Source organism: Limanda limanda, chromosome 7 (assembly GCF_963576545.1).
Source record: "Limanda limanda chromosome 7, fLimLim1.1, whole genome shotgun sequence".
Taxonomy (NCBI): domain Eukaryota; kingdom Metazoa; phylum Chordata; class Actinopteri; order Pleuronectiformes; family Pleuronectidae; genus Limanda; species Limanda limanda.
The window spans coordinates 9,044,413-9,067,891 of NC_083642.1; the positions used below are offsets into that span (position 1 = coordinate 9,044,413).

The 23,479-nt window shown below is 41.2% G+C and overlaps 2 protein-coding genes across 4 annotated transcripts; one reads left to right on the forward strand and one right to left on the reverse strand.

Moving 5' to 3' along the window:
• Positions 1-219: 219 nt before the first annotated feature.
• On the reverse strand, positions 220-4,312 carry vgll4a (vestigial-like family member 4a). 2 transcript variants are annotated; one of them, XM_061074343.1, is made up of 6 exons: positions 4,243-4,312; positions 3,565-3,720; positions 2,463-2,625; positions 1,676-1,895; positions 1,354-1,468; positions 220-737 (listed from the first exon to the last, which is right to left on the reverse strand). In XM_061074343.1, exons 2-6 carry the CDS (start codon positions 3,644-3,646, stop codon positions 538-540), a joined length of 780 nt encoding a protein of 259 aa, XP_060930326.1. In that variant the 5' UTR covers positions 3,647-3,720; positions 4,243-4,312; the 3' UTR covers positions 220-537. The 2 variants fall into 2 exon arrangements, with proteins under 2 accessions (XP_060930326.1, XP_060930327.1); XM_061074344.1 differs by lacking the exon at positions 4,243-4,312 and adding an exon at positions 4,154-4,236.
• A 3,828-nt stretch (positions 4,313-8,140) lies between these two features.
• Positions 8,141-17,803, forward strand: syn2a (synapsin IIa). 2 transcript variants are annotated; one of them, XM_061075330.1, is made up of 11 exons: positions 8,141-8,481; positions 15,135-15,192; positions 15,315-15,406; positions 15,551-15,707; positions 15,816-15,905; positions 16,040-16,102; positions 16,310-16,452; positions 16,537-16,611; positions 16,711-16,813; positions 16,924-17,070; positions 17,669-17,803. In XM_061075330.1, the coding sequence occupies exons 1-11, from the start codon at positions 8,141-8,143 to the stop codon at positions 17,801-17,803; spliced, it is 1,404 nt and encodes a 467-aa protein (XP_060931313.1). The 2 variants fall into 2 exon arrangements, with proteins under 2 accessions (XP_060931313.1, XP_060931314.1); XM_061075331.1 differs by having other exon boundaries at positions 17,681-17,803.
• The last annotated feature ends 5,676 nt before the right edge of the window (positions 17,804-23,479 follow it).

The window sequence follows — 23,479 nt, forward strand, 5'->3', positions numbered from 1 at the left end:
AAGCAGAGGGACCAGCGCCTTAAATGCATAATGACCATTTCAAAACTGAAACAGGCGACCTGCTACCTAACCGGTCCGAATGTTATAGTGCATTTGAGACCTGGTTGTCATTTTCAAGTAATATAGATTCAAAAAGCAGTGAGAGTTTATAGAGTGAAAACGATGAAGACCAGATCTATGGCTTATATGTGGAGAGAAAGGCGGGCGGGGGGGGGGGGGGGGGGGGGGGGTTCTTTGGCTATCAAGGCAAGTGAAAGGCTGGTTTAACAGAACAGAGGCTGACAACCAATTGTAAAATCTATGATTGTATAAATTCCACAACCACCATCGTCAATCCAATTACAGTATGGAACATTTACTTTCTCTTCTTTGATTGAAAAACTTCCCCACAGTGTTCTAATAAGAGGTTAACCTCAGCGCCCACGAGTGACCGGCCTGGCAGCACCACGTCTTACATTGTTCTTGGCTAAGGGAAGTTGATGCTTGGCAAGAAGCAAAGACTAAAGAAGGCGATTGTAATGTTTACTCCCCCCCGCTTCATGGATCTGAATCTGGGCTCTGATGACCCCCGCCCTTGGCCTTGATTTGGAGCCAGGCATCTCCCAGGGCTTTGGCGAAGTGGTCATCCACCGACCCTGTGATGGACACCGAGTTGGACTCAGGCTCCGCCTCTTTGTAGTTTTTCCCAAGGCTGCGACGGAAGTGCTCCTCAATCACGGGGTCACATACTGTGTTGGCTAAAATAGAAAGATGTGTGGAGGAAGGAGACCAACAACTCAGTTATTACCATGCAGGTAATATAAGAAATTAACTTAGCTATGATAAAATCCTGGAATCACTAAAAAGTTCACTTCTGTCACTCCTGTAGAGAATATAAGATATAGTTTCACAGGCTTTTAAAGGCTACTACCAGAATGATAACGCACAGTCACAAAGCAGAATCTGCTCAAACTTATTTCATGAACATGACAATGTGTTCCGTGTGCTCAGTTCCAATAAAACTCCTTTGGGATGAGGCGGAACAGGAGATTGGCTTCGTGAATGTGCAGCTGACAAATTATGTGACGCAATCATGTCAACACGGAGCCCAATCAGAGGAATGTTCCCAAGTTCCCGTGGATCTCTGCCACGAAAAACTGAGGCTGTACTGAGCCCTACTCAGTGACTGTATGGTGTTCCTAATAAAGTGCTCTGTGACGTTAAAACACAGAGAGTTTCTTGATCAATCAGCATAGAAGTTTCCCTTTATGTGTCATAGTTAAAGTAATAAATTCCCCATCATTTAATTTTTTTACATGAACCTGACATTATAACAGAAAGAGTGTATTGACAGTGTAAAGTGTGATGGTTTACCGTTGGTCTTCCTCTGATCAGCAGGTGGGCTGGGAGAGCAGCCGTTCATGTGGCAGTGAGAGAGATTACAGTTGCGGTTGCTCGCCGGGGCACAGGTAATAACTGAGGGACGATTCTAAAGATGGGGGGAAAAAATACATATAACTGGCAAACACGGACCTTTACACTTCAAAATAAACTTTTGAGCAAGGCTGAGCATTTTAATACATTTAGAAACGTATGTCACACGAGGCGTCATGGCCATAGAGAATCATCGAGTATGAATGTGGCTTTAATTTATCAAAATTATACAACAAACCAAATGTTTTGCAAGTTGACCTACCTGCTGCCGCTCGACAGTCCCACCCATGACAGATCTCTCTCTGCCCCCAACTCCAATGTCGTGGCTGCTTTTGGTCAGAGGCAGAGGCTGGTCCACAGCGTAGCCCGAAATGGAAGCATACAAGTGGGTCCCATGGAGACCATTAGAAGAGGATGTGATGTGCTCCACAGGACTGTGACTCCAGTGCTCATTACGATTGTCTCCAGCAGAGGGACGGGCCCTTGATAAAGAAAGGACAAATTAAGAATAAATTAATAACAGCCACAACTTTTCTGAGACAATGCAAATATTAAATTAATATCACATGTCTATAAAAAAAAATGCACATCTTGTCCTATTTGTGGTTGCAACACTTTACAGCCAGGAGGTGGCGTACTGCGAGCTGTTATTTCGTTTTTAGACATGTTCACTTCATGATCACTAACTGGGTTTGGTCAGGCTCAATGGTTTGGTTGTTCCTGGATGAACTTAAATTGAGGATTTTATTCTTTATATCAATATATAAATATGGTTCTGGTGCTGTTTACCTGTACGAACTGTACAAAATTAATACAGAAAGATTGACAGCCTAGTTTTCCAAACAGGCATAAAAACACATTCCGATACACTCTCCCAGATTCAGGAGAGGAGTAATAATTTTCAAAAACGTGGCATTTGTAATAAAAAACATGTTTAAGAGAAGCCAAAGAACTCAAAAGGGGAAGTAGTTCCCTTAAACACATACTTGAATATTTTTTAAAAGCACAAAATAATGAAAAACAAATAAAACATTTTTAAAGACACTTACAGCTGAGTGGCAAACAATCTGCTCATTTTGGTCATGTGGTCGTCATCACAGTTCATCCGGTCGTCCATTTGTTCTTCTCCATACTTCCGTTTGCTTGGGCAGTGAGGAGGGGGCCCGGTTATGTTGGACATGGCCGTGGGCATGGGGGGTGTCCTGGACTCATCTGTGGGAGAAGAATCAGGGGAGTAAAAAATCTCATCCGTTCTAAATCTATGTGTTTTCACTCAAGTCCTGAGTCAAGTCACAAGTCATTCCAGTTTAACAAAAGAGTGATAATGTACTAACTTTACACAAATCATGAATGCTTTGACATTTTTTTATTTGTAAGAACAAACATAGGTATCATTGTGTCTTTAAAACCATGTCTTTAGCCTAAATGTCCTCTGATGTCCTTCTCAGGAGACACGTCTGTATGCACACGGGCATCTCTAGTTCCAGTAGTGGACATTTAGGCTAAGAACACGGTGTAAGTGATGCTGTTTGAGTCAAATTTGAATGCCCGGGCTTGAATTTATGGAGGCATTTCATGTTGTTTTCTCACATGTGAAGAAGTGGTCACCATTTACTTTAATTGTATTGGATCTGGCTGCAACACTGTTTACTCCTGAAACTCCAAAAGTGTTTTGTGGACTCGAACACTTCACCCACCCTTCCATCGGCTTAAAGGCGAGTAGATAATGAGGGAATTTTCATTTTCCTGTCAACTAACCCGTACGTCCAAGTCACGTTATAGTTTAGTTTCTGGGAGATAGGTTTGTGCACAGTCTTTGGGAAGGACACTTGTTGACTTAAGGTAATCCTTCGCCTCTCGACCTAACCTTAACAACTATGTGCCTCACCTGATCCTGAGTCGAAACTAACTCTTAACCAGCCGTTTAAAAAGGTGTGTCATAAAGTGAAAGTATCATCAACCGGTCAAACACAACAGGGCAAATACACACAATAGGTGCCCCGTTCAACAATTCTGTCTCAAAGTATGTAAACAGTAGTGTGTGTGTGTGTGTGTGGGAGCTGTAATACAGATAAGTGCAAGTAAGAAAAAAAACAACATGACACTTCCTGACACAAGTTAAATGTGTGCTGTTTAATGACGGAAGCTCACCGTCGTAGTGCAGTCTCCCGATGTTATTGTTCATCTTGTCCAGGAACTGAGAGTTCAGCAGGTCCATTCTAGTGAAAAGCATTTACACCAACAGGCTAGCTGCTAACATGGATGTTAGCAAGTCGTGCCAGCGGAGAGACCAAGCGGGCTGGTGTCCTGTGGGACAGACACGAAGGGGGACAATGAGGACAAACGTTCACAACACTTTGACATCAGTTTAATAAACAAAACAATGTGGTTTCCTCGAGTCAGCCGATTAGCCGGCGGTGCCTGGGGCTAACTCTTGAGAGGCTAGCAGCTCCACTAGCATAACACGCTCAGACAACAGCTAGGCTAACTTTAACAAGCTCGGTTTAACTAGCAAATAATGAAGATAAGTTTGTTATATTCCACAAAATTCAGCCCATAACACACAGTTGAACGGTTATTGGTTGTTTACAGTAGGTTGGGACACTAGCTAGCTAAGCTACTTTGTCAACGGCGCAAGCTAGCGTTAGCCATTAGCAGCTTGTCACAAACTTTTGGAGGAAAACTTAACATTAGCTCAAAGGTTCAGATTGTGAGCAGAAAAGTCAAATAAACACAAAACCTAGTCACAACTTCGCGACAGCTTCGGTGACTTGAAGTCGGACGAGAGAGTTCCAGCGCAGCGCCACGTTAAAAGTCAACGCTACTCACTCGGTCGACGAAAGTTACGAGTTAGCTTCGATCCACAACAACAGCAGCAGAGGCTCCGTCTGACTGCTGCACTTTCTACTGCTAACAAAAGAGTGGAGAGCGGCCCTGGTGGAGGCGAGAGGAACAGCAGCCAGGCCGCAGGATGGTGAATGTTCATCCCACAAACCCATCTATCTATCTATCTATATATATTAATCTAAACATCTATCTATCTATCTATCTATCTATCTATCTATCTATCTATCTATCTATCTATCTATCTATCTATCTATCTATCTATCTATCTATCTATCTATCTATCTATCTATCTATCTATCTATCTATCTATCTATCTATATATATTAATATATATATATATATATTAGATACATATATATATGCATCTAAACATCTATCTATCTATCTATCTATCTATCTATCTATCTATCTATCTATCTATCTATCTATCTATCTATCTATCTATCTATCTATCTATCTATCTATCTATCTATCTATCTATCTATCTATCTATCTATCTATCTATCTATCTGTCTATCTATCCATCCATCCATCCATCATCCATCCATCCATCCATCCATCCCTCTCTCTCTCTCTCTCTCTCTCTCTCTCTCTCTCTCTATCTATCTATCTATCTATCTATCCATCTAATTGTATTTATACATAAGAAAATGTCTGATAGAGATGAAGGGAGCAGCGATGACAAATGCAGTGGAGGAGTTATTGCCAGTAATGGTAGAATATGTGAGGAGGCGTCTTGTATATTGAGCAGATTAATCTGCCCCTCTTCCACAAGACGTTAATTAAAAAAGCAAATAATTTAATCAAATTAAAAGTTGAAACAGCCCCTCACATCCCTCAAATTTTACGTTACAATTAATTTTATACCATACAGAGAAGCTCACAAAATGATTAACCTGCCACAACAAAACAAAACTTACATACACGGTTTAGGTATTTTTTTAATATAATGTTAATTTATTAGGTCTCTTCCCTTTGTGGTCATCCGACCTGGACTTTTTGGCATATTCCTGCTAGCGGACAAACAAAAAAACACAGATGAAAACATAACCTCTAAGGCGAAGGTAATTATGTGCAGACATTTCAGCAGCATATTGTTGAGGTGGAGAGCACAATGCAAGCAGCTGATCAACCACCTGACTGCAACACAGAGGTCAGCGGGGGGGGGATCTCAGCAGAGTGGAGACTAGTGTGGTTAGATTCAGCTCATGCTAAAGCTTCTATAAAGAGAATGAAACCATAAAGTTACACCTATTCTTAATATTGTACAGTTGACATCCTCTGACATCAGATCCACAATTGTATTATATGAAAAGTAAAAGCCTTTTGACAGGTGGAAAAAATCTATAGTTGACAGTAAAATTATAATGTGGGGAAACAGTTTGACAATATACAGAAATACAAAGAATATTGTACAACATACAAGCTATAATTAGAGCTGGAGATGTCACTGTCATTGATTCAACGAGATTCTACACCAGTAATGTGAAGCTCTGCTGTGATACCTGTTATTATATCCGCTGTTCTCTCCATCTCCAAAATGTTGATGCAACACAAAGAAATTCTGAAAAAATATCTGAGCAGCCTAAGGTCTATAAATAATAGTAGCAGAATGTTGGTAAATAAATGTAAACATTCCTTGTCCCTGCATATTTTACTTTTTAAAATATTTGCTCGTACATACTTTATATTTCTCCTTGAAATATTGCGCAACATATGCATCAGTTTTGGCTGTTTTTACACATGAAACCACATGTTACAGATGTTATTTAATTCCCTATCATTTTCATCATATTGTGTAAATGGTCAGTATTGATATAGAAACCTTTCTAATCTTGATGGCCACTCAAAGCACTTTATAGTACCGTTTTGTTCCCTTCACCCATTAAACAGTGCAATTATGTGCAGCACTGTCTCTGTTATACATCACGCACATACTGTTGGCACAGCCATCGGGGGGGATTTGTGTGTTCAGTATTCAGTATCTTGCCCGAGGACACTTCAGCATGCGGTACGAGGGAGACTGGGATCAAACTCCAACCTCCCAGTTCGAGGACGACCCGCTCTGCCTCCTAAGCCACAGCCATCTCATAATATGTTAAATATTGTGGCCTTTCTTTGCCTTTCTCTGCAGCCCTACAGGTCCCTCATTGTAAAAAATGTCCTCATTTGATAATAAAGCTGATCCTCGTTCTATATGAATACTGTAGAAATACCATCTCACTGATTTCCCCCATGATTCTGTAAGCATACTCTCGTGAAAGGCCTCGGTGCACACAGGCACTGTCGAGTCAGCCTGAGGCTGTTAGATGATCCAGGGATCGTAGCAGAACCAAACCCAAGGCTCCTGTGAACAGCTCATAAAATCCATAAAGAGTATTTTAGTCTGACTTTGACTCTCTGGTTGGCTTATTTTATCACTGACTGACCATCACTACTTGCATTTTCTGGTGAGTTTTACCAAACTACAGTAGTAGGTGGCAATCCATTACCTGTTATTGTAAAACCACAAATCTATCTTTTTATGGAAATTAAAACTTTGAGTGTAAAATAAGTGATCCTGATGGCTGAGGGAGTAGTCCCTAAAAAGCAACAAGTTGTATTTTGTTTTATAGTCCTTGGGAGGAAAAATATTTATCCTGGCTAATAAATATTATTTTGTGTACCTTTTTAAACAATGTTTCTTTAGGTCGCATATTTGTGAGTATCAGATTCAAGACGTGTGGCTATTTGACTCTGGCTTTGTTGTGACCTCTGAACATGGCAAGTTATTGATTTATTGATGTGTTGACTGGTCCTTTTCAAAATATATTACCTCTGTGGGCGACACTGTGGTCTGACGTTTTCATCATATAGCTTCTTTGTATTCCTTGTATATAAACTAATTAAAACATGGTAGAGCAGCTTATTCTTGTATTTTATAAGGAGAAATAGAAGTAACATATTCCTTTTTCATACAAATTTTTTCCTCAAAAATAAGTAATGAAGATACTGGTATGTTCTTTTAACACCCTACATACTTTTAATCATAATTATCGAATTAACAGATTTCTTATCCAGAAAATATAAAATATTGTAAGGTATTTCTGTGTTATTTAGATTAATGTGTGCAGAAGTTAATGTGTACATGAAAATGTAGTTTCTTATAATAATTGTCTAATACAATAGTCAGGTAAAGTGTCATGTATGGATTTTTAATGCACTAACACTGGGCTATATAAGACTAATGATTCAATCAAGACTGATGGTTTGCTCATGGATTTGTGTCCCGGGGGAAAGCTTCTGACATTTCCCCCTCTCGTTCAACATTGCCCGCTAGTCCTAACAGCCATTTTAGATTCCATGGCTGCATATTACACACACAGAAATGTTGTGCAAGGAAACGAGGCAGAGGAAACAAGACGTACAGATGTGGCAGGAACAAGCTAATTATAAAATACTATTCAGTGTTCCCTCGTGCACTTACACTGGAAACTCGTCTATTTTCCATGCGGTGGATCAAAAAAAAGCATGACGCCTGTGAGGCAGCAGAAAATGGGGGAGGGGTAAGGCAGGCAGGCTAGTGAGAGAGAGTGGAGAGGGGAGAGGAGGAGAGGAGGAGAGGAGGAGAGGAGGAGAGGAGGAAGGAGAGGCACAGCCAGAGCATCCTTTGCGATGGGTGAGGAGAGCAGGGTGTGAGGTGATTGGCTGAGCTGGAGTGTCGCGTCACTGCCTGTGAGAGGGAGCTCTGAGGATGCTCCAGTGAACTGGGAGGGAATACATTCGCTGGGAGTTTGCATTGAGAGCTCAGCCATTACCAGCTGCAAGGACAGGGACTCTGCAGCAGAAGCGTTCTCCACACCCAGTGCTCTCTTACTCTTCTCCTCTCTCAGCTGCAACCATGAATTATCTGCGTCGTCGTCTCTCGGACAGCACGTTCATCTCCAACCTGCCCAATGGCTACATGACAGATCTCCAGAGGCCTGACCCTGCTGAGCCTCCTGCACCTGCTTCCAGCACCCCTGCCAAGTCTCCCACAGCTGGGTCCACACCTCCAGCCACTTCCCCTGCACCGGAGAGGAAACCCCAGCCTTCTCATTCCACCAGCGTTGGCTTCTTTAGTTCCATCACCAACGTGGTGAAGCAGACAGCTGCCTCAGCAGGGCTGGTGGAGCAGAGTCAAGTCACGACACCCAAGAAGTTTAAGATCCTCCTGGTCATCGACGGACCGCAACAGGAGTGGTAAGAAAATATTCTGTATGAATCATTCATACGCTGAGTGTTGTTTGTTTGCTCCATCCATGCTGATGCTGCTTGGCTCTTCACGGTTCCTGTGAATGTAGTAGTTAGGTAAAGGTTAAAGAGCCACTGAAACAGCAGCTGCTTGAAGCACCCTGCAGATGTGAATGGCTACTGCTGCTGTGGTTTGATGGTACAGAATGCCTGAGTTCCAATATTACATGGAAGGCATCCAGTACTTAAGGAAATTCAGTCCATTGATTCTCAGCAGTAATCACATTACACCAAGATGGAGGATTTTTAGTGTCCTCTAACGTCTGGGTTGTAGTAAATATTTTTCCTGTTGTCTTTTGTCTTGTTATTTATGAGACGAAAGAAACTAAGGTTTTTAACACGGTGAATAAACTAAAATCACCGATAGTACTCTCATGCATTGTGGCAATTTCACAGATTGTGGAGAATGGGGGAATGCATGTTACTTCTCCTGAATACTGCAGTGCTTTCCCTCCATCAGTGGGGTTTCCCCCTGCCCACTGATCCCAGATCACATGACATGCCATGCACACGCATAAAGAATGATTAATGTAACTTACTGCAGCGCATGATGCACAGGTTGCCAGAAGTCAATTGCATATATTAGATGTGTGCAGCCGACAGGCAAGTAGAGAAATACGTCTCAGTCTGCTCTGAGACAGGAGCACCTCATTATTAGATGTTGAGAGATGGATCAGGATGAGGTATTTAGTTTCCCCCGGGGGCGAAGAGGCAGCATAAAAACAAACATAATTCTCAGTGTGCATGTGGCAAAGGATTGAAGTGTAATACGTCGGTTTCATCTCCTCGTGATCCGCATTTGTTTACACAGCTGATGTATGTTCCACAGCAACATGTGTGCTGGAGCTGTGCAGCTGGATAGTACAGTGCAGTGGAGCCTTCACACACTGGCACAATTCATTCATGTGATCTCTGGTGCCTCCTTTGTATATTATCCCTGCACCTTGGCATTTAAAGAACTGTCGCCACTGAAACCCAACACTGTGATGCCTTACTTGTGTAAATCGTTTGAGGACGACTGTCTGACCTGACGTGGACTTACATGAGACATGGTATAAATCGACAGTAGCCTTTAAAGCACTGGAAGACATCGCAATATTTCTTATTTAGCAGTGAATCAATATCAATGATTATTGCAACACAGTTTTCATCAATAGCAATAGAGCACCAGTTTAATACACGTCGATGTATTGCTTTTACGTTGTGCAACCACAATTGTGCGTTATTCTCACATTGCGAAAAGCTTTCAGTTTATCGATCCAGGCCGTCATGTCCTTTACACAAGTGTCATATCAAGGTTAACATGTAGCCTTTGTGTTTTGTATTAGACCAAAAAAATATGGTCACTGTGGCAGGATTTTATTTTTACACTGATAACGATATACTGTTTGTAGCGTTGCATGTAACTGAGTCATCTGAGGATTTGAGCATAAAATGCATTGTATAACACACACACATAAAGATATTGCATTGGTTTAATGCAGGCGGCCCGGCCAGGTTTTCTTACCCTCTGTGCAGGTCTGACCATCTAATTGTTAATAAGATCAGACCCTCATCAGCGAGATGGATGCCAGGCGAATGGGCTCAGTTGTGATTAGTGGAGAGAGGATGTTGCTTGTTGAGGAATAAAGGATCGAGTCTGATGTGCCAGTGCTCTGACACCGGCCTTCAGTTCTGGCAGAGGAGCACTATATAATACATTTAGCTAAAACCATCAAAGGTCATTTTAACGGAGAATGGTGAGTGGGCTGCTCTGAGACTGGGATTTGTTTCACTCTGTGTTTATCCAACAAGATCTGGTTTATTTCTTCCATGTGTGATATAAACGTCGAGTGATTTCCTGCTCCGACGTTATTTCCTGTGTCTCATGCAGTGTTTTGTTTTTCAACACAATCATTAGTTGACTGTGTTCACGAGCTCGGTGGACTATCATTGTTCTAAAACGGTTTTTGTGAACTACTCATCCACTCAGGGGATCAGCTAAACCCAAAAAGCTTCCTGTTCCATCTATTTTTCATGCCTGCACGTTATCACACAGAAGGGAGCTGTACATCTTTGCTCTCTAGGTTTTGTTGCTTTTCATAAGACCTTTGGCCCACTGGTTGTAAGATACTCCTGTATACCAGTGTTGGTTTATTCAGGGCTGTGGAGGCTTTCATTGTCTCCTGTAGCTTGTGGGTGTTGATGCTACTGCAATATTTTAGCTACCACGTACACCACAAGGAAACAAACAAGACGTGGAGAATGACTCGGAGGAGACGGAATCACAACAGCACCGACGTGTTTGGAATACTAAGTGCTTTGTAGAGAAAATCATATAAAAACATAGCTGTTGGCAAACAATAAGAACAGGATGCTGCTCTTTATTTTAATGCAGGTTATTCAGAGTACCTAATATCCTCTGTATTTTTGGCAGACTCTAAGTCTAAGGGCTTGTTTATGTGCTGTGTCTCATTCCACGTCTGATGAGACCTGGTGGCTCCAGGACACAGAGTGACTCCAGGAAAAAGTCCTCCAGACTAATTGCTTCAGACAGAAGGGTCGGGCCCTCTTGTTCCACCTATGCAATCAAATCTGGCAAATCTCAAATGATGTCTTTCTATCCTGATCTATATAAAGCATGTATAGGTGACCACACTTTCCTCGTCGTAGTTTGAAGGATTTTGTTCTGCAGGTTCCGGCACCAGCCAGGTTCACATTACCATATTGTTTAATTAGTTTAATGTTATCACGGCCTGAGCACCAATCTGTGCGAGGAAAATATTGTACTTCTCAGGATTTCTATTACGATTTGAATGTTCTTTTGAATCACAATCATAATCAGAAACATTTTACTAATCCCCGGGGGAGAAATGGGTAATTGGCTCTCGACATGCTTCAGAACTCATACACACATGTCCGGTCCTGCAAAAATGATGTGTAGTGCACATGGATTTGGGGAAGTTTGTTTGATGAAACAGGAAGCACTGTATTCCAGTCTCCGCTGACAGCCAGCTCTCTGGTATGGTCAGTTTATTAGTCACACACCCAGCTAAAACTAGAAAATGCATTTTTTTCTGAATCAAAAGCATTCGGATTTTCTGATTCTGAACAAGCTGATCCTCCACCAAATATTGATCTGACTCAGGGGGAGGGTTGAAAAAAGTTTCAGTCCATTTGTCTCTGCGCTCGCTCTCAAATCCCAAACATCTTCTATGGATAAATAATGTAATAACGAATGTGATATTCATTGATCCTCCCCTGGAACTTTAGACCCCTGTGGAGGCCGATCAACTCTCACTTCGTGACCAACATTATGGTTATACTGAGGCGACCTGCCTCAAAATAATAAAAATAATAACAATACTGTTATAAATAATATTTTTCTGTGTAAAATAAATTATGACTTCACCTCAATCACACCCCTCTTGTTCTGCAAATGGGATTCTGGTGTCCACCTCCCTTCTCTCTTTAAACATGGAGGACGAACAAACAAACAAACAAACAGGATGGCGAATTCCGCTGATTTAATCTCTTAATATATCACAAGTATAAATAAATCCTTTACACAAACTTTGAGGCGAATCAGTATGTACGCTTGTGAAAATGTAAACAAGAATCCGGTGCTATCTGGATCTGAGTTGTTATGGTTTGTGTTCTTTGGATGAGTCATGTGCGCGGGGGTGGAGGAGACGAGACTGAGCCCGGCCAGCCGAGCACCGGGCCTCGGGCTGGTGGGTCCGGCGAGCAGGCCCCCCCCCCCCTTTTTTTAGTGAAAGATCAAATGTGTGCTGACGGACACATTCTGTGCTTCAGTCAGTGTTTCTACTCCATAGATGAGGCTGCTTGTCACCCAGAGAGGTTTGTTTAGTTCCAGGACTGCACAGCTATAAATTGCTCCTATGACAGGAGGAGCAGATGGTGCTCTGTCTTACTTATCAGTCCAACGACAGAGCTGCACCGCTTCTGTATTCTCTCTCCGTAATGTCGCTCAGTTCCAAGTAGGGACGGGAATCGGCAGGGACCTCCCGATACGATACTATCACGATACTTAGGTGGCGATAAGATATGTATTGCGATTTCTGTGGGTATTGCGATTCTGTAAGTATTTGGATTCGATATTACGATTTCCTGGGATTTCTTTTGGTTATTTTTTTTTTTTAAATACTGGACCATGGAAAAATGTTGAATCATTCCTTCAAATACAACACAGTCAAATTAACTTGGAGCTTTACCAGTTTTATTTCAAATATTAACATTAACTTAATGACTGCCGGGCAGCCAATAGAGAAAATAAATAAAAATGTGCCCTATTATTGTATAGCCCCTGTCAACTGCACACAAACTGACAGATTAAGAAATGTATGCCACTTTGGCTACTTTTAAACAATAAATAAAAGATAAATTAAATAGAATGAATAAAAGTTTACTTAAAATATAAACTTTGAAATAAAGAAAAAGTAGGCTATGCTTCATTGTTGTTTGCATGTAGGCGATGCAAAGCTAGTGCTTGGGTATGTTTAGATTCTTGTGCAAAAACAAGAGCTGGTGTCAACATGCTCTGGGGTGATGTTGCTCCCCCAATATATCCCCCCGGTATAAACCAATAAATATGTTTTTTTTTTTTTTTTTTAAATCGATTTGGGAGGCAGCATATCGATTTAAAATCGTCATTCACAAGAATCGCGATTTGTAACTGAATCGATTTTTCCCCCCATCCTTAGTTCCAAGTAGAGGGCCTGAGAATTCTACAATTTTGAAAAAGTACACGAGGGACCGTTCTAACTCCTCTCAGGGAAAAGTAAGGCTCTGTACTGGGAGCTTAACCCTTTTTCTAAACCGTGTCCACATGAGAGAGTGAATGTTCAGCAGCGACGAGACATCAACATTCAGACGGGCTCCTGCTCACCAAGCTCCTGGGTGACTCGTCTGAATGATAAATGCTTTTACAGTAACACTTCGTTTGGCCACATTTTCACATAGACACCTGCAACCATTAAAACAGTTATTAATATTGAATCATCTATATAGTCTGGCTCTTGAAAGAGGAACACATTTTTCATCTCATCTTTAATTCAAGTCAAGAGCATGTTCATGCCTTCAAATAAATGATCCACATGAACATCTACTCTCTAGTGTGATTCTCAGGGACTGACGCAGACAATAATAATGACAACCATAGGGAGAGTAAATGTATTCGACTGGTGGTGGATTTCATCAAGAGGGCATGGCTGCTTTGAGGTGACAGCCAAATACTTCTACATATTAATGCGCGGCAGCGACAGACCTTGTTAGACCTACTATACCATGGTGTTCTCTTTGGATGTGTCCTCTAGGCTCAGTAGGCAGAGCCGGGCCTGTCCTCTGCAGAGCGTTAAAGCATCCATCAAACAATGCCTCACTCCCTCCACAGAGCCCCATGCTGACAAAGATTACAAATTTCAATGTCAAAATTAAATCATGGCAGCGTCATTTTCCTGCCTCGTCTTGTCTCTTTCCAGGGTCCATGTTTTGGAAATATGACTTAATCACACCGTATATATATATATCAGCACGGAGCTTTCATCACAGTGCTGAGCAGGTTTTTATAGTTTTTACAGATATGGGAGCAGCGATTCATATTTTAATGCTTGTTTCCCTTCCCAGCCAAATAGATCCTCGTGCACTAATTAGACTGAGAATGAATTATTCAGCTTTACCTCCTCGCTAGATAGACAGGGAGCAGAGAGCCCATAACAGCAGGTGGCTACAAACTAAGAGGGGAAGGGATGTGAGATTTCTAAACCATGTCAGCAAAATATCATCAGGACGCTCGTGCTGAGGTGTGCAAGTGTGTGTGGGTAAAGGTGTCGTGATGTTTAGCATCAGTTTAGAGTGTGAACTTAGGCTCTAATGCTGGAAACCAAAAATAATCCATTGCAACTTAAGGAAATAGATTGCAGAGGTTTCTTACTGGGGCCTCCATTAACATTGATTTACTGTAAATGACCCTGTCTGCAGGATACAAACCCCAAGAGGTCCAGTGTCAAAGCTTATGTTGTCAAGCCAAGCCCCTAAACATCAGTGTAGGCAAAAGGTCAAGAAATTCGAACACACGGTTGACACCAGAAATCCCTTTTATCTCTGTGCAGTGTCGGCGTGCAGACACTGATCCATCATAATCTCCTGTGAGAGAGAGAGAGAGAGAGAGAGAGAGAGAAGAAATTTAAGGACACAAACGTGTACTTTTGCTCAAGCATGTAAATCCAGATACTCCTGAATCACAAGTGATTAAAGATGCAGCCGTTTTCTGAAATTGCAAATTCAGTGCAACGTTGCTTTATTGCATCATGCCCACTCTGTTGTACTGGAAGTTCATGTTTAGCTTTATATACACGCTTTAGAAATGTTGTCATGCTTTATCACCGTTGATGGGTGTGCGTACTAACAAGAAATCAACACAAGTGGCATGAATTTGATCTCAATTCATATTCCAGGTCAATGCAAAGATATTATAGGTATATTAAAAATTATTATAAGTATTATAAGGGCTAGATTTGAAGTGGTAAATAATTGAAGGAATCTCTGGAATTAAATCCCCTCTGTCATGACACTAAAAGTTTGTGTTTCTGTTTTTTAACCAGGGCGAAATTATTCCGAGGAAAGAAAATCTACGGGGATTATGACATCAAAGTGGAGCAGGTACGTCTCACAGAGCCACTGATATCCTTCTTAAGTACTTTCGTCAAGTGATTTAAGTACTTTTGTAAAGCAGAATAAGTCGTTTGAGTACTAATGTGCCTCTTGAACTCTTTACTTCTCAGGCTGAATTCAGTGAGATCAATGTCGTGGCTCATGCCAATGGGACCTGCAACGTTAACATGCAGGTTCTGAGGAACGGCACCAGGGTCGTCAGGTGGGAAACACACACTCTCAAACAACAAAATACAAAAGTCACATTTTGACTTGATGATTTTATCCGCCTACACTGACTGAGCGATTCAGTGTCTTTTTTCTGGTCAGACTTTTCTCACATCTCTGCTGCTTTTCCTTTTTCCAGGTCATTCAAGCCAGACTTCGTCCTCATCCGTCAACACGCCTTCAGCATGACCCAGAACGAAGACTTCCGCAACATGATCATTGGTCTGCAGTACGGAGCAGTCGCATGCACCAACTCCCTCGAGTCAATCTACAACATGTGTGACAAGCCCTGGGTGGTAGGCGCTCAGGATTCACTGGATTGTATCTTATAACATCTATCAAGTGAAATATTCCTAATTCAACATGTATCAAATTAATTTTCTTATTTCTTTCTGTGTGTCCAGTTTGCTCAACTTATAAACACCTACAGGAAACTGGGCGCTGAGAAGTTCCCTCTCATTGAGCAGACGTTTTACCCAAACTACAAAGAGATGGTGAGAACCTTTTTACGTCATCTAATCTATTTTTTTTTTCTGGAAATATTTCCTTTGTGTTTTAAATTGCACGATGGAAACACGGAGCTGAATAAAAGGCAGTAACTTACGTTGTGTTCTTATATCTACTGCAGGTGAGCATGCCTTCATTCCCTGTTGTTGTGAAGATTGGACACGCCCACTCTGGTATTGGAAAGGTATGGAGATGTTTCCTGTTGTAATAAGAAAGATTTCATCCTTTGGTTTCTCTATGTTTCTGGCTTAAGTCGTTATGTTAATTATTTCATTTGAATATCATCAGAGTTTTCTCCTGTATCCTGTTCATCCAGAGTCAATGATGCCCGTTTAAATCCTGGGGTGTTTCTGCTCTGTTTTTCCTCTCATGCCTGTTTCTTTGTGTTCAGGTGAAGGCAGACAATCACAGTAAGTTCCAGGACATAGCCAGTGTCGTGGCTCTCACCCAGACGTACACCACCACAGAACCCCTCATCGACTCCAAGTACGACATCCGAATCCAGAAGATTGGCAACGACTACAAAGCCTACATGTACGTATGATTACATGTGTGAACTGTAGCAGTGGATGGGAGACATGAGAGAGGTTGTGTTAATTTGTGTGTACACTACTTCAGGAGAACATCAATTTCTGGCAACTGGAAGACCAACACGGGCTCGGCTATGCTTGAGCAGGTGGCCATGACTGACAGGTCAGTGTTCAGCTAGAAGACACATGATGTAGAAAATTAAGTAAAAATCAGTGATATTCAGACCATGGTTTTGAGTCATGTGTTGGTTGTTATGTTCAGGTACAAGCTGTGGGTCAACACCTGCTCAGAGATTTTTGGGGGCCTGGATATTTGTGCGGTTAAAGCCATCCACGGAAAAGACGGCAAAGATTATATCACAGAGGTAGGTATCAATACGCAGAGGTACGAATGTTGCCTGGTCAGCAGTATTTCAGTAAACCAGACAAAATATATTTAAGGACATATCTCTCTCTCTCTCTCTGCTGAAACCAGGTGACGGGCTCCTCCATGCCCCTGGTGGGCGAGCACCAGGCTGAGGACAGGCAGCTCATTGCCGACCTGGTGCTAGCTAGAATGGAGCAGCTGGCAGAAAAGGAAGCTAATGCTCCAGAGAGACCCACCACCATCCAGCCTTCCCAGGTATACTAACCAGGATACAGTACACACAAACATAGCAACAGGAGGTTGTATGTTGTGTGAATTATTTTTCATTACCTTCTACAAAGAGGATCTTGTTTCGTCTGTTAGTCTGATAGTTAGCAGGATAATAAGACTAATATCACCAATAAATTTGGTGGAAGGAAGTGGTATGGGTCTTGACATTTTTTATGCAAATCCAGATCCAGGAATTTATATCACTTTATTTTATATTGCTAGACTTTTAGAATTTTAATTAATATCAACAAAAAAAAAAAATTCATGGGTGTTGATGAAAAAATGAATTTAAGGGGAATTATATAAATCTATGTGTGCAATTTGGTGAAGATTCCCAAAATCCGGATATAGTGAGTTTAAATGTGGTTTCATAAAGGGATAGTTGGGCCTTGGCAGAGGTATGAACTCTGCAGTGCCAATTGTAAATATATGGTTAATGTGCTATTGCTATATATGTCTGTTATAGGTCAGCGACAATTATTTATGTTGCAAAATTACTAGAATTTGTATTTTCTAAATCTCACTTAATAACATCAATCATAGCTGTTGCCGATTGAGTAAATTATTTCTCTGTGTTTTTCAGGGAGCCGGCCAGAAGGGAGAGCTGGTCGGTGATCCCACTAAGAACGGTGCCGTCCAACCACCTCAAAGTTGTCTGCAGTACATTCTCGACTGTAATGGCGTTGCAGTGGGTCCAAAACCAGTCCAGGCCAACTGAGTGACCCGGGAGAACGTGTCGGAGTCTAGACAACGATGGCGGACCTTAGCCTGAACGCAGGCGCAGACGTGTGTGTGTGTGGATGCTGATAGAATCAGATCTCGGTGTCCTGAGCTCGGTGCGGCTGAGCGCTGGCCTGGACTGTGTTTAACTCTATGCAGTGTCAAAATGTACTGTCTACTCGTTGACCTGTTGATTTGTGTGCTTGTAAAGGTCACCCTTGTTTCAGTAGCTGTGGTTTTCCCCTCTTTCTTCGGGGGCTGTTGTTGATGATGTAAAAAAGCAGATTGTGCCTACACTGAGTTCAGTGCTGCTCCGTGCTACCCGTCCGACCCAGCTATCGATCTTTTCTTTGCCCACCCCCCTTGCCCTCTTTCTGTTTTCTATTTTGGTGTGTACCTTTTAGATATTGTTCAAGCTGTGGACTATCGTGCAGTTTGAAGTTCGTGTATATCTCAATATGTGTACAGTACGTGGGTGTGTATGGCTGTAGTGGTGATTATTTTCATATTTCTACTAATAGATATTTATTTTTGTTTTGCATGACTGATACAGGAGCAGGTGAGAGTCGGTTATAAATGTCTAATCAAGTGCGGTGTTCGTGTGACATCGCAGTTTTACCCTGTGAGATACAAATATTCATTCAATACCAAACATGCAGTATGTTGCCTTTCCTGATGCTAATTGTTCCATCCATAACGTCACATTATCACAAGAAAATAGATTATTTAGCGTGATTAAGAAGATTCTACTAGATGGAAACATAGTAGATATTAAGATTACATTTATCAGAGATATATATGATGTAGGCTTGTTGTGCAGGAGTCTGCACACGCAACTTAAATAGATTTTCTATCATTTTGAACCAAAGAAGAAATTATTTACTTTCACTAACGCTCTTTGCAGTCCAGTAACCCAGCATGTAAATATCAGCCAGGGGACTGTTAACTCTGCAGTGTGCCGCAGGGGGGGTGTGATGGAACAGCGCTCCGAGACCACACAAATAGACCTGGTGGAAAAACATCCGGTGCCGGTGAACTGATGCTGTATTCAGATTGTTGTCGTGTTATGTGTTTGCTTTGTGAGGAAGCAGACAAAACGATTGATAAGGATAAAGTATATAATGTATGATCTGCCATGAACCCCCCACCCACCCACCCACCTCCCTCTTCCCTCGCACTTGATTTCGGCTGCGGTGGCTGCTGCCATGACAACGATGCAAGTGCTCCGAGGTTTGGAGTGGACCTGTGCTCGTGTTACTGCCATTCAAAGATTTCGAGCATGTTATCACTCTCTTCCAGTGAGTTTGTGGAAAGTGCAATACATCTTTCTTTTCTTTTTTTTACTCAATAATGTTTTTAATTTTTCAAAATCAGATCTTCCATCGAATTGATTCAAAAAGCTATATTCACCCACTCATCGAATTTGTTTTGTCACAATCACTTGGTTGTTGTCCAGTGGTTAAATATGGAATTCTCTAAACAGCTCAAGAGCTACGGAATAGAATATATAAAAAAAATAATTCTAGACCATTTTCCAACAATGTCTTTCTTACTGTAGTGTGAAATTTGTTGAGCGAGCTCTGTGTGCAATTATTTTCCGAGTTGTATAAGTGCCATTGTATTTGTGAACGTATCCTTGTTAAAGCCATGCCTGAGGCTTGATGGATGTGTTGTTCTCTTTACTAGGAAATATGCCATGACATTGATCACCAGGGCAGCGACGTGCAGGGGCACCCCACTCTCAATATCTGCATGGTTATAATACCTTGGTTCGGTGATTGTGATTCAATATTTGATAATGATAATTGGATAATTGTTTATTTGGCCAGTGTGTCGAGGTGAAACTTATATTCTCAGACCTGCAGGACTGTACTTATCAAGAGCAATGGTAAATCTATGTGCTTATAAAACCGGTGTTGGACTGTTTCAATCGAGATCAGAAGACAATATATCGTGGAAAACATTCCGGTCTGGATATTTCCCCTCTGTCACTGGCAATAAAGCTTCATTTGCAATATAAGTTTGGTCTGTGTCCTTGTATCATCTGTGTTGTGTTGTGATGGTGTTTCTTTCTGGTCGACAATGTCACAGACTCAATCGGTTACACAATCAACGTGAGGCCACACTACTAAACCTGCACTCAAATGCATGATACAGTTGTAATAAGCAAATGTTTACCCTCTGCTCTGTGGTGTCTACCTTCCTTATATGTTTACAATGTGGGATACTGATGAATTAATGAATAAACCTGCAATCTCTGAGATATGATCATACTTTATCATCAGCTTTAAACCCTCATGCATCGTTATATCTCTATATGATAAATATCTCTTGTGCTAAAGTTCTGGATTCCCTGTGGAACCCAGAGGATTCATTTCAAAAAGACGCTCTCACATCAGGAGGGCTGCAGATCCAATCTAACTCCAACACTTCTGTCCACCCTTAGCACCATCATTGGTCTCAGACCCGGCGGTGGCTGAGAAAACAAACCTCTTCACGCCCTCAGACATTGGTAGACGATGAGCAACAGTATAGTCTCTGCTGGAAGATGGAGCCACTGAGAACAAACCTCATGGAAAGTGAAAGCTGAAGTGAGAGTGAACAGCTTCACCAGTGATGCTGCTGCAGGCGTTAAGGGCGAGGTCGCCTGTTACCAGTCTAATATTCTTCTGGTTTGATTTAAAAACCACGTGTGTACTCATGCAACAAAATGTTTTGTAAAAATGTTGTGGATAAGAAAGTGAAAAGCACCTAAAAATAAATCTACTTACATAAAGGATACATGAAGAATGTCCTTAAGTACAGTTATTTTAATCAAGTAAATGTTATTTGTTACATCCCACTACTGAATGCTTATGATAAGAATATTGATTTCTTATAAATTCACTGTGGACCCACGTGGTGAGAAATCACTGGACGTAAATTGATTTTAAGCTGCAGATTCGTCTATGAGTTGTCAGGGTGATCGGATCAAATTAGGAGACGAGTGGAAGCAGCAAAGGATATCTTGACTCATAATGTACCGGAAATAAAAAAATCCAAATTTGATTAACCTTTCTTTGACAGATACAAACTGAATTACATTCAGTTGTTGCTGCAGACGAGACATCAAGTTGATGTGATTTGGCCAATTGTTGTTTGTTGATCATCCAGGTTGGATGGTTTATAATTCTCTTGTTCCACTCCTGGCTCATAGAGACGCCATTATGACTTGATTTGTTCAGTCTTATTTCTTTATGTCTCCTGCTTCTGTAGTTATACGGTATCAATTCATTGTTGGGACCTCAGAGACGTTTCTGCAGCACTGAAACCACCTTCTCTAAAAAAGCATAGGAATACAGGATAAGCAAAGAATCAGACTTTTAAACATAAACAGTGTCATGCTGCTGCAGGCGTCAGTAAAGTTCCTGTTGTTTCTGGATGAGATGGAGAAGGTTTGATGTATGGGTCAGTGTTGGAAACAGATTGAATTTGACATTGACAACTACATGGGAAAATACATGTTGCATTTCTGCTCTGTTCTTCTTACCTGACTAACAGCCGTGCACAATTAAAAAATGGAAAACGATCACAGTTTTATATCGAGTTTCAAAGTTATAATTTTCATCTTAGGACCTTATTTGGAAAACACACAGTACATGTACTTATTATCAATGTATCATACGTAGTATTTCAATTGGTATTTTTCTGTCTCTTTCTCCAGTAAAATCCAGATTCTATAAATATATGGTTCCTTTGAGAAGGATATGATACCTTTGCATGGTCCCTTGTTATTCATGTCACGAGGGCTCGGTCAGAACTTTAGAAACTGTCAGAAACTGCAAGACACTATCTGCCTGGAGCCATCCATGAATATCTGGCATGTCTGCCGACTGTCGCAGGAGCAGAGGTTTTCTGAAAGCTGGAGCTGCTCAGGGGTTGTGATGCATTAGGTACATTCATGCTGTTTGCTTTATTGAACAGATAAAACATGCTCACCATTGTGTATTGTCAGGATTCCAGATGGTATTGATGTTTCCCCCTCACAACAAGCACACCAGCCCGGCCCGCTGATGGTAAAAGCCACCGCAGAACTCAGAGGAACGACACCATGGGCCCCCGAGGGTCCTGCAGAGGAGCTTCCGTCTAGACTCCTCCCAGCTGTCTGCCAAGCTGCTGCACTACGTGAACAACTTGTGCCCGGGTGAGGGGAACGCTGCACCGTCCATCTGCTGCAGGACCACAGCAGAGGAGATGCACTTCCCATCTCAGAGTGAAGGAGAAAATAAAGATGATGTGTGAGAAGCCCAGGGATTTTTGAAAATGATGTAAAACACCTGATACAGAGCATGAACGTGGTTTATTTTAATTATCACTGCTTGTTTTAAAAGTGGGCATCATTCAAAAGGTGTGCAACTGGTGATTATTCTGATACTTAGTGATGTGCTAAGTCATTTTTTAAATCAATCTTTTTATGAATTAAATGTCAAAAGCCCACGACCACTTCCCAGAAGCTCAGGTGACACCTTCAGGGGGTTTTTTTAGTTTTACTTCCACCATATAAGAAACGAAAATTATGTCATATGAGAAGCTGGAGAAAGTTTCATTTTTTACCTTTTCTGAAGTAAAATTATTGAATCTGTCAACTGATTAGCCACGGAATATTTGTTGTTGTATAACTAAATAACACCATTGATTCTGCTGCTCTATTTAAGGCTGAGGATGGAGAAGTAAACAAACACTGTGAGTCTATGTCCTTGTTGCCATCTGGTGGCAACACTGAGACATGAGAGGCCTTCCTGCAGATCACGTGTTATTACGGTTACATAATCATCTGATCACCATGACTGTGCTTTTACTTTGTCACAGAATTTACAAAACCACTGAAATGACAAAACCCAATCTAAATACGTGTATGAGTTATTGTTCCAGCATCGTGGATAAAGACCTGGTCTTTTACTGCTGGACTATTCGAAAACTAAACTGACATATGCAAAGCAAAAAGGGGTTTTTATTCCCAATTAGAGTTGGAGGCCGTAACAGAGAGAAGCAAGAACTGTGATTGAAGAGCTTCTAATAAAGACTGGTCCATTGTGTCTGGAGGTTGTTTGTCAAATCACATTGGTATTATTATATCAGCATATATATGAGCTAAATCTGTCATCGTCAAAATTCTCCCAGACTGTGCTAGACTCCATTCACTCAACACTTCTCCTGGCCATGAAAATATGTTTAGGTATTACAATTACCTTTCCTGTTACTTATTAAACTACATTTTATAGACATTTATTCGACAGCAAGTAACTAATTCATTTTAAGAGTGAACATTTAAATTTAAATATATTCACTGAGGTAAAAGAGGTCAAATCATCGCTTATTTTACATTAAAGATGACAGAAAATAAAATGAAAATTGCTTTGCGTTGTGGACCTTCATATTTCCCCCCCCCCCCTGTTTTTAATCTAATGAATCATTTCATGAGGCTTCAGATTTATCTTCTGAGCTTTGGGAACAACTGGACTGGCTCAACCTCGGCTGTCTACAGCAATAAATTGCTACATATCTCCAAATGCATCAAATGATCTAATCATATATTTCATAACATATTGGCAACAGAAGCCAAGTATAAGAACAAGTAAGTTTGACATTTGAAGAATATTTTTTCTGATACTAAATGTACTTTATTTGAACGTAT

What these genes read in the sequence shown, in the direction of transcription:
- vgll4a (XM_061074343.1), bottom strand. Translation starts at nt 3,646, where the DNA reads ATGCTTTTCACTAGAATGGACCTGCTGAACTCTCAGTTCCTGGACAAG. An exon ending in CGGGAGACTGCACTACGACG is followed by an intron (nt 2,626 to 3,564) that starts GTGAGCTTCCGT and finishes CTTCTCCCACAG; the next exon opens with ATGAGTCCAGGACACCCCCC. An exon ending in TGATCAGAGGAAGACCAACG is followed by an intron (nt 738 to 1,353) that starts GTAAACCATCAC and finishes TTTCTATTTTAG; the next exon opens with CCAACACAGTATGTGACCCC.
- syn2a (XM_061075330.1), top strand. Translation starts at nt 8,141, where the DNA reads ATGAATTATCTGCGTCGTCGTCTCTCGGACAGCACGTTCATCTCCAAC. An exon ending in ATGACATCAAAGTGGAGCAG is followed by an intron (nt 15,193 to 15,314) that starts GTACGTCTCACA and finishes TTTACTTCTCAG; the next exon opens with GCTGAATTCAGTGAGATCAA. An exon ending in CCACCATCCAGCCTTCCCAG is followed by an intron (nt 17,071 to 17,668) that starts GTATACTAACCA and finishes TGTGTTTTTCAG; the next exon opens with GGAGCCGGCCAGAAGGGAGA.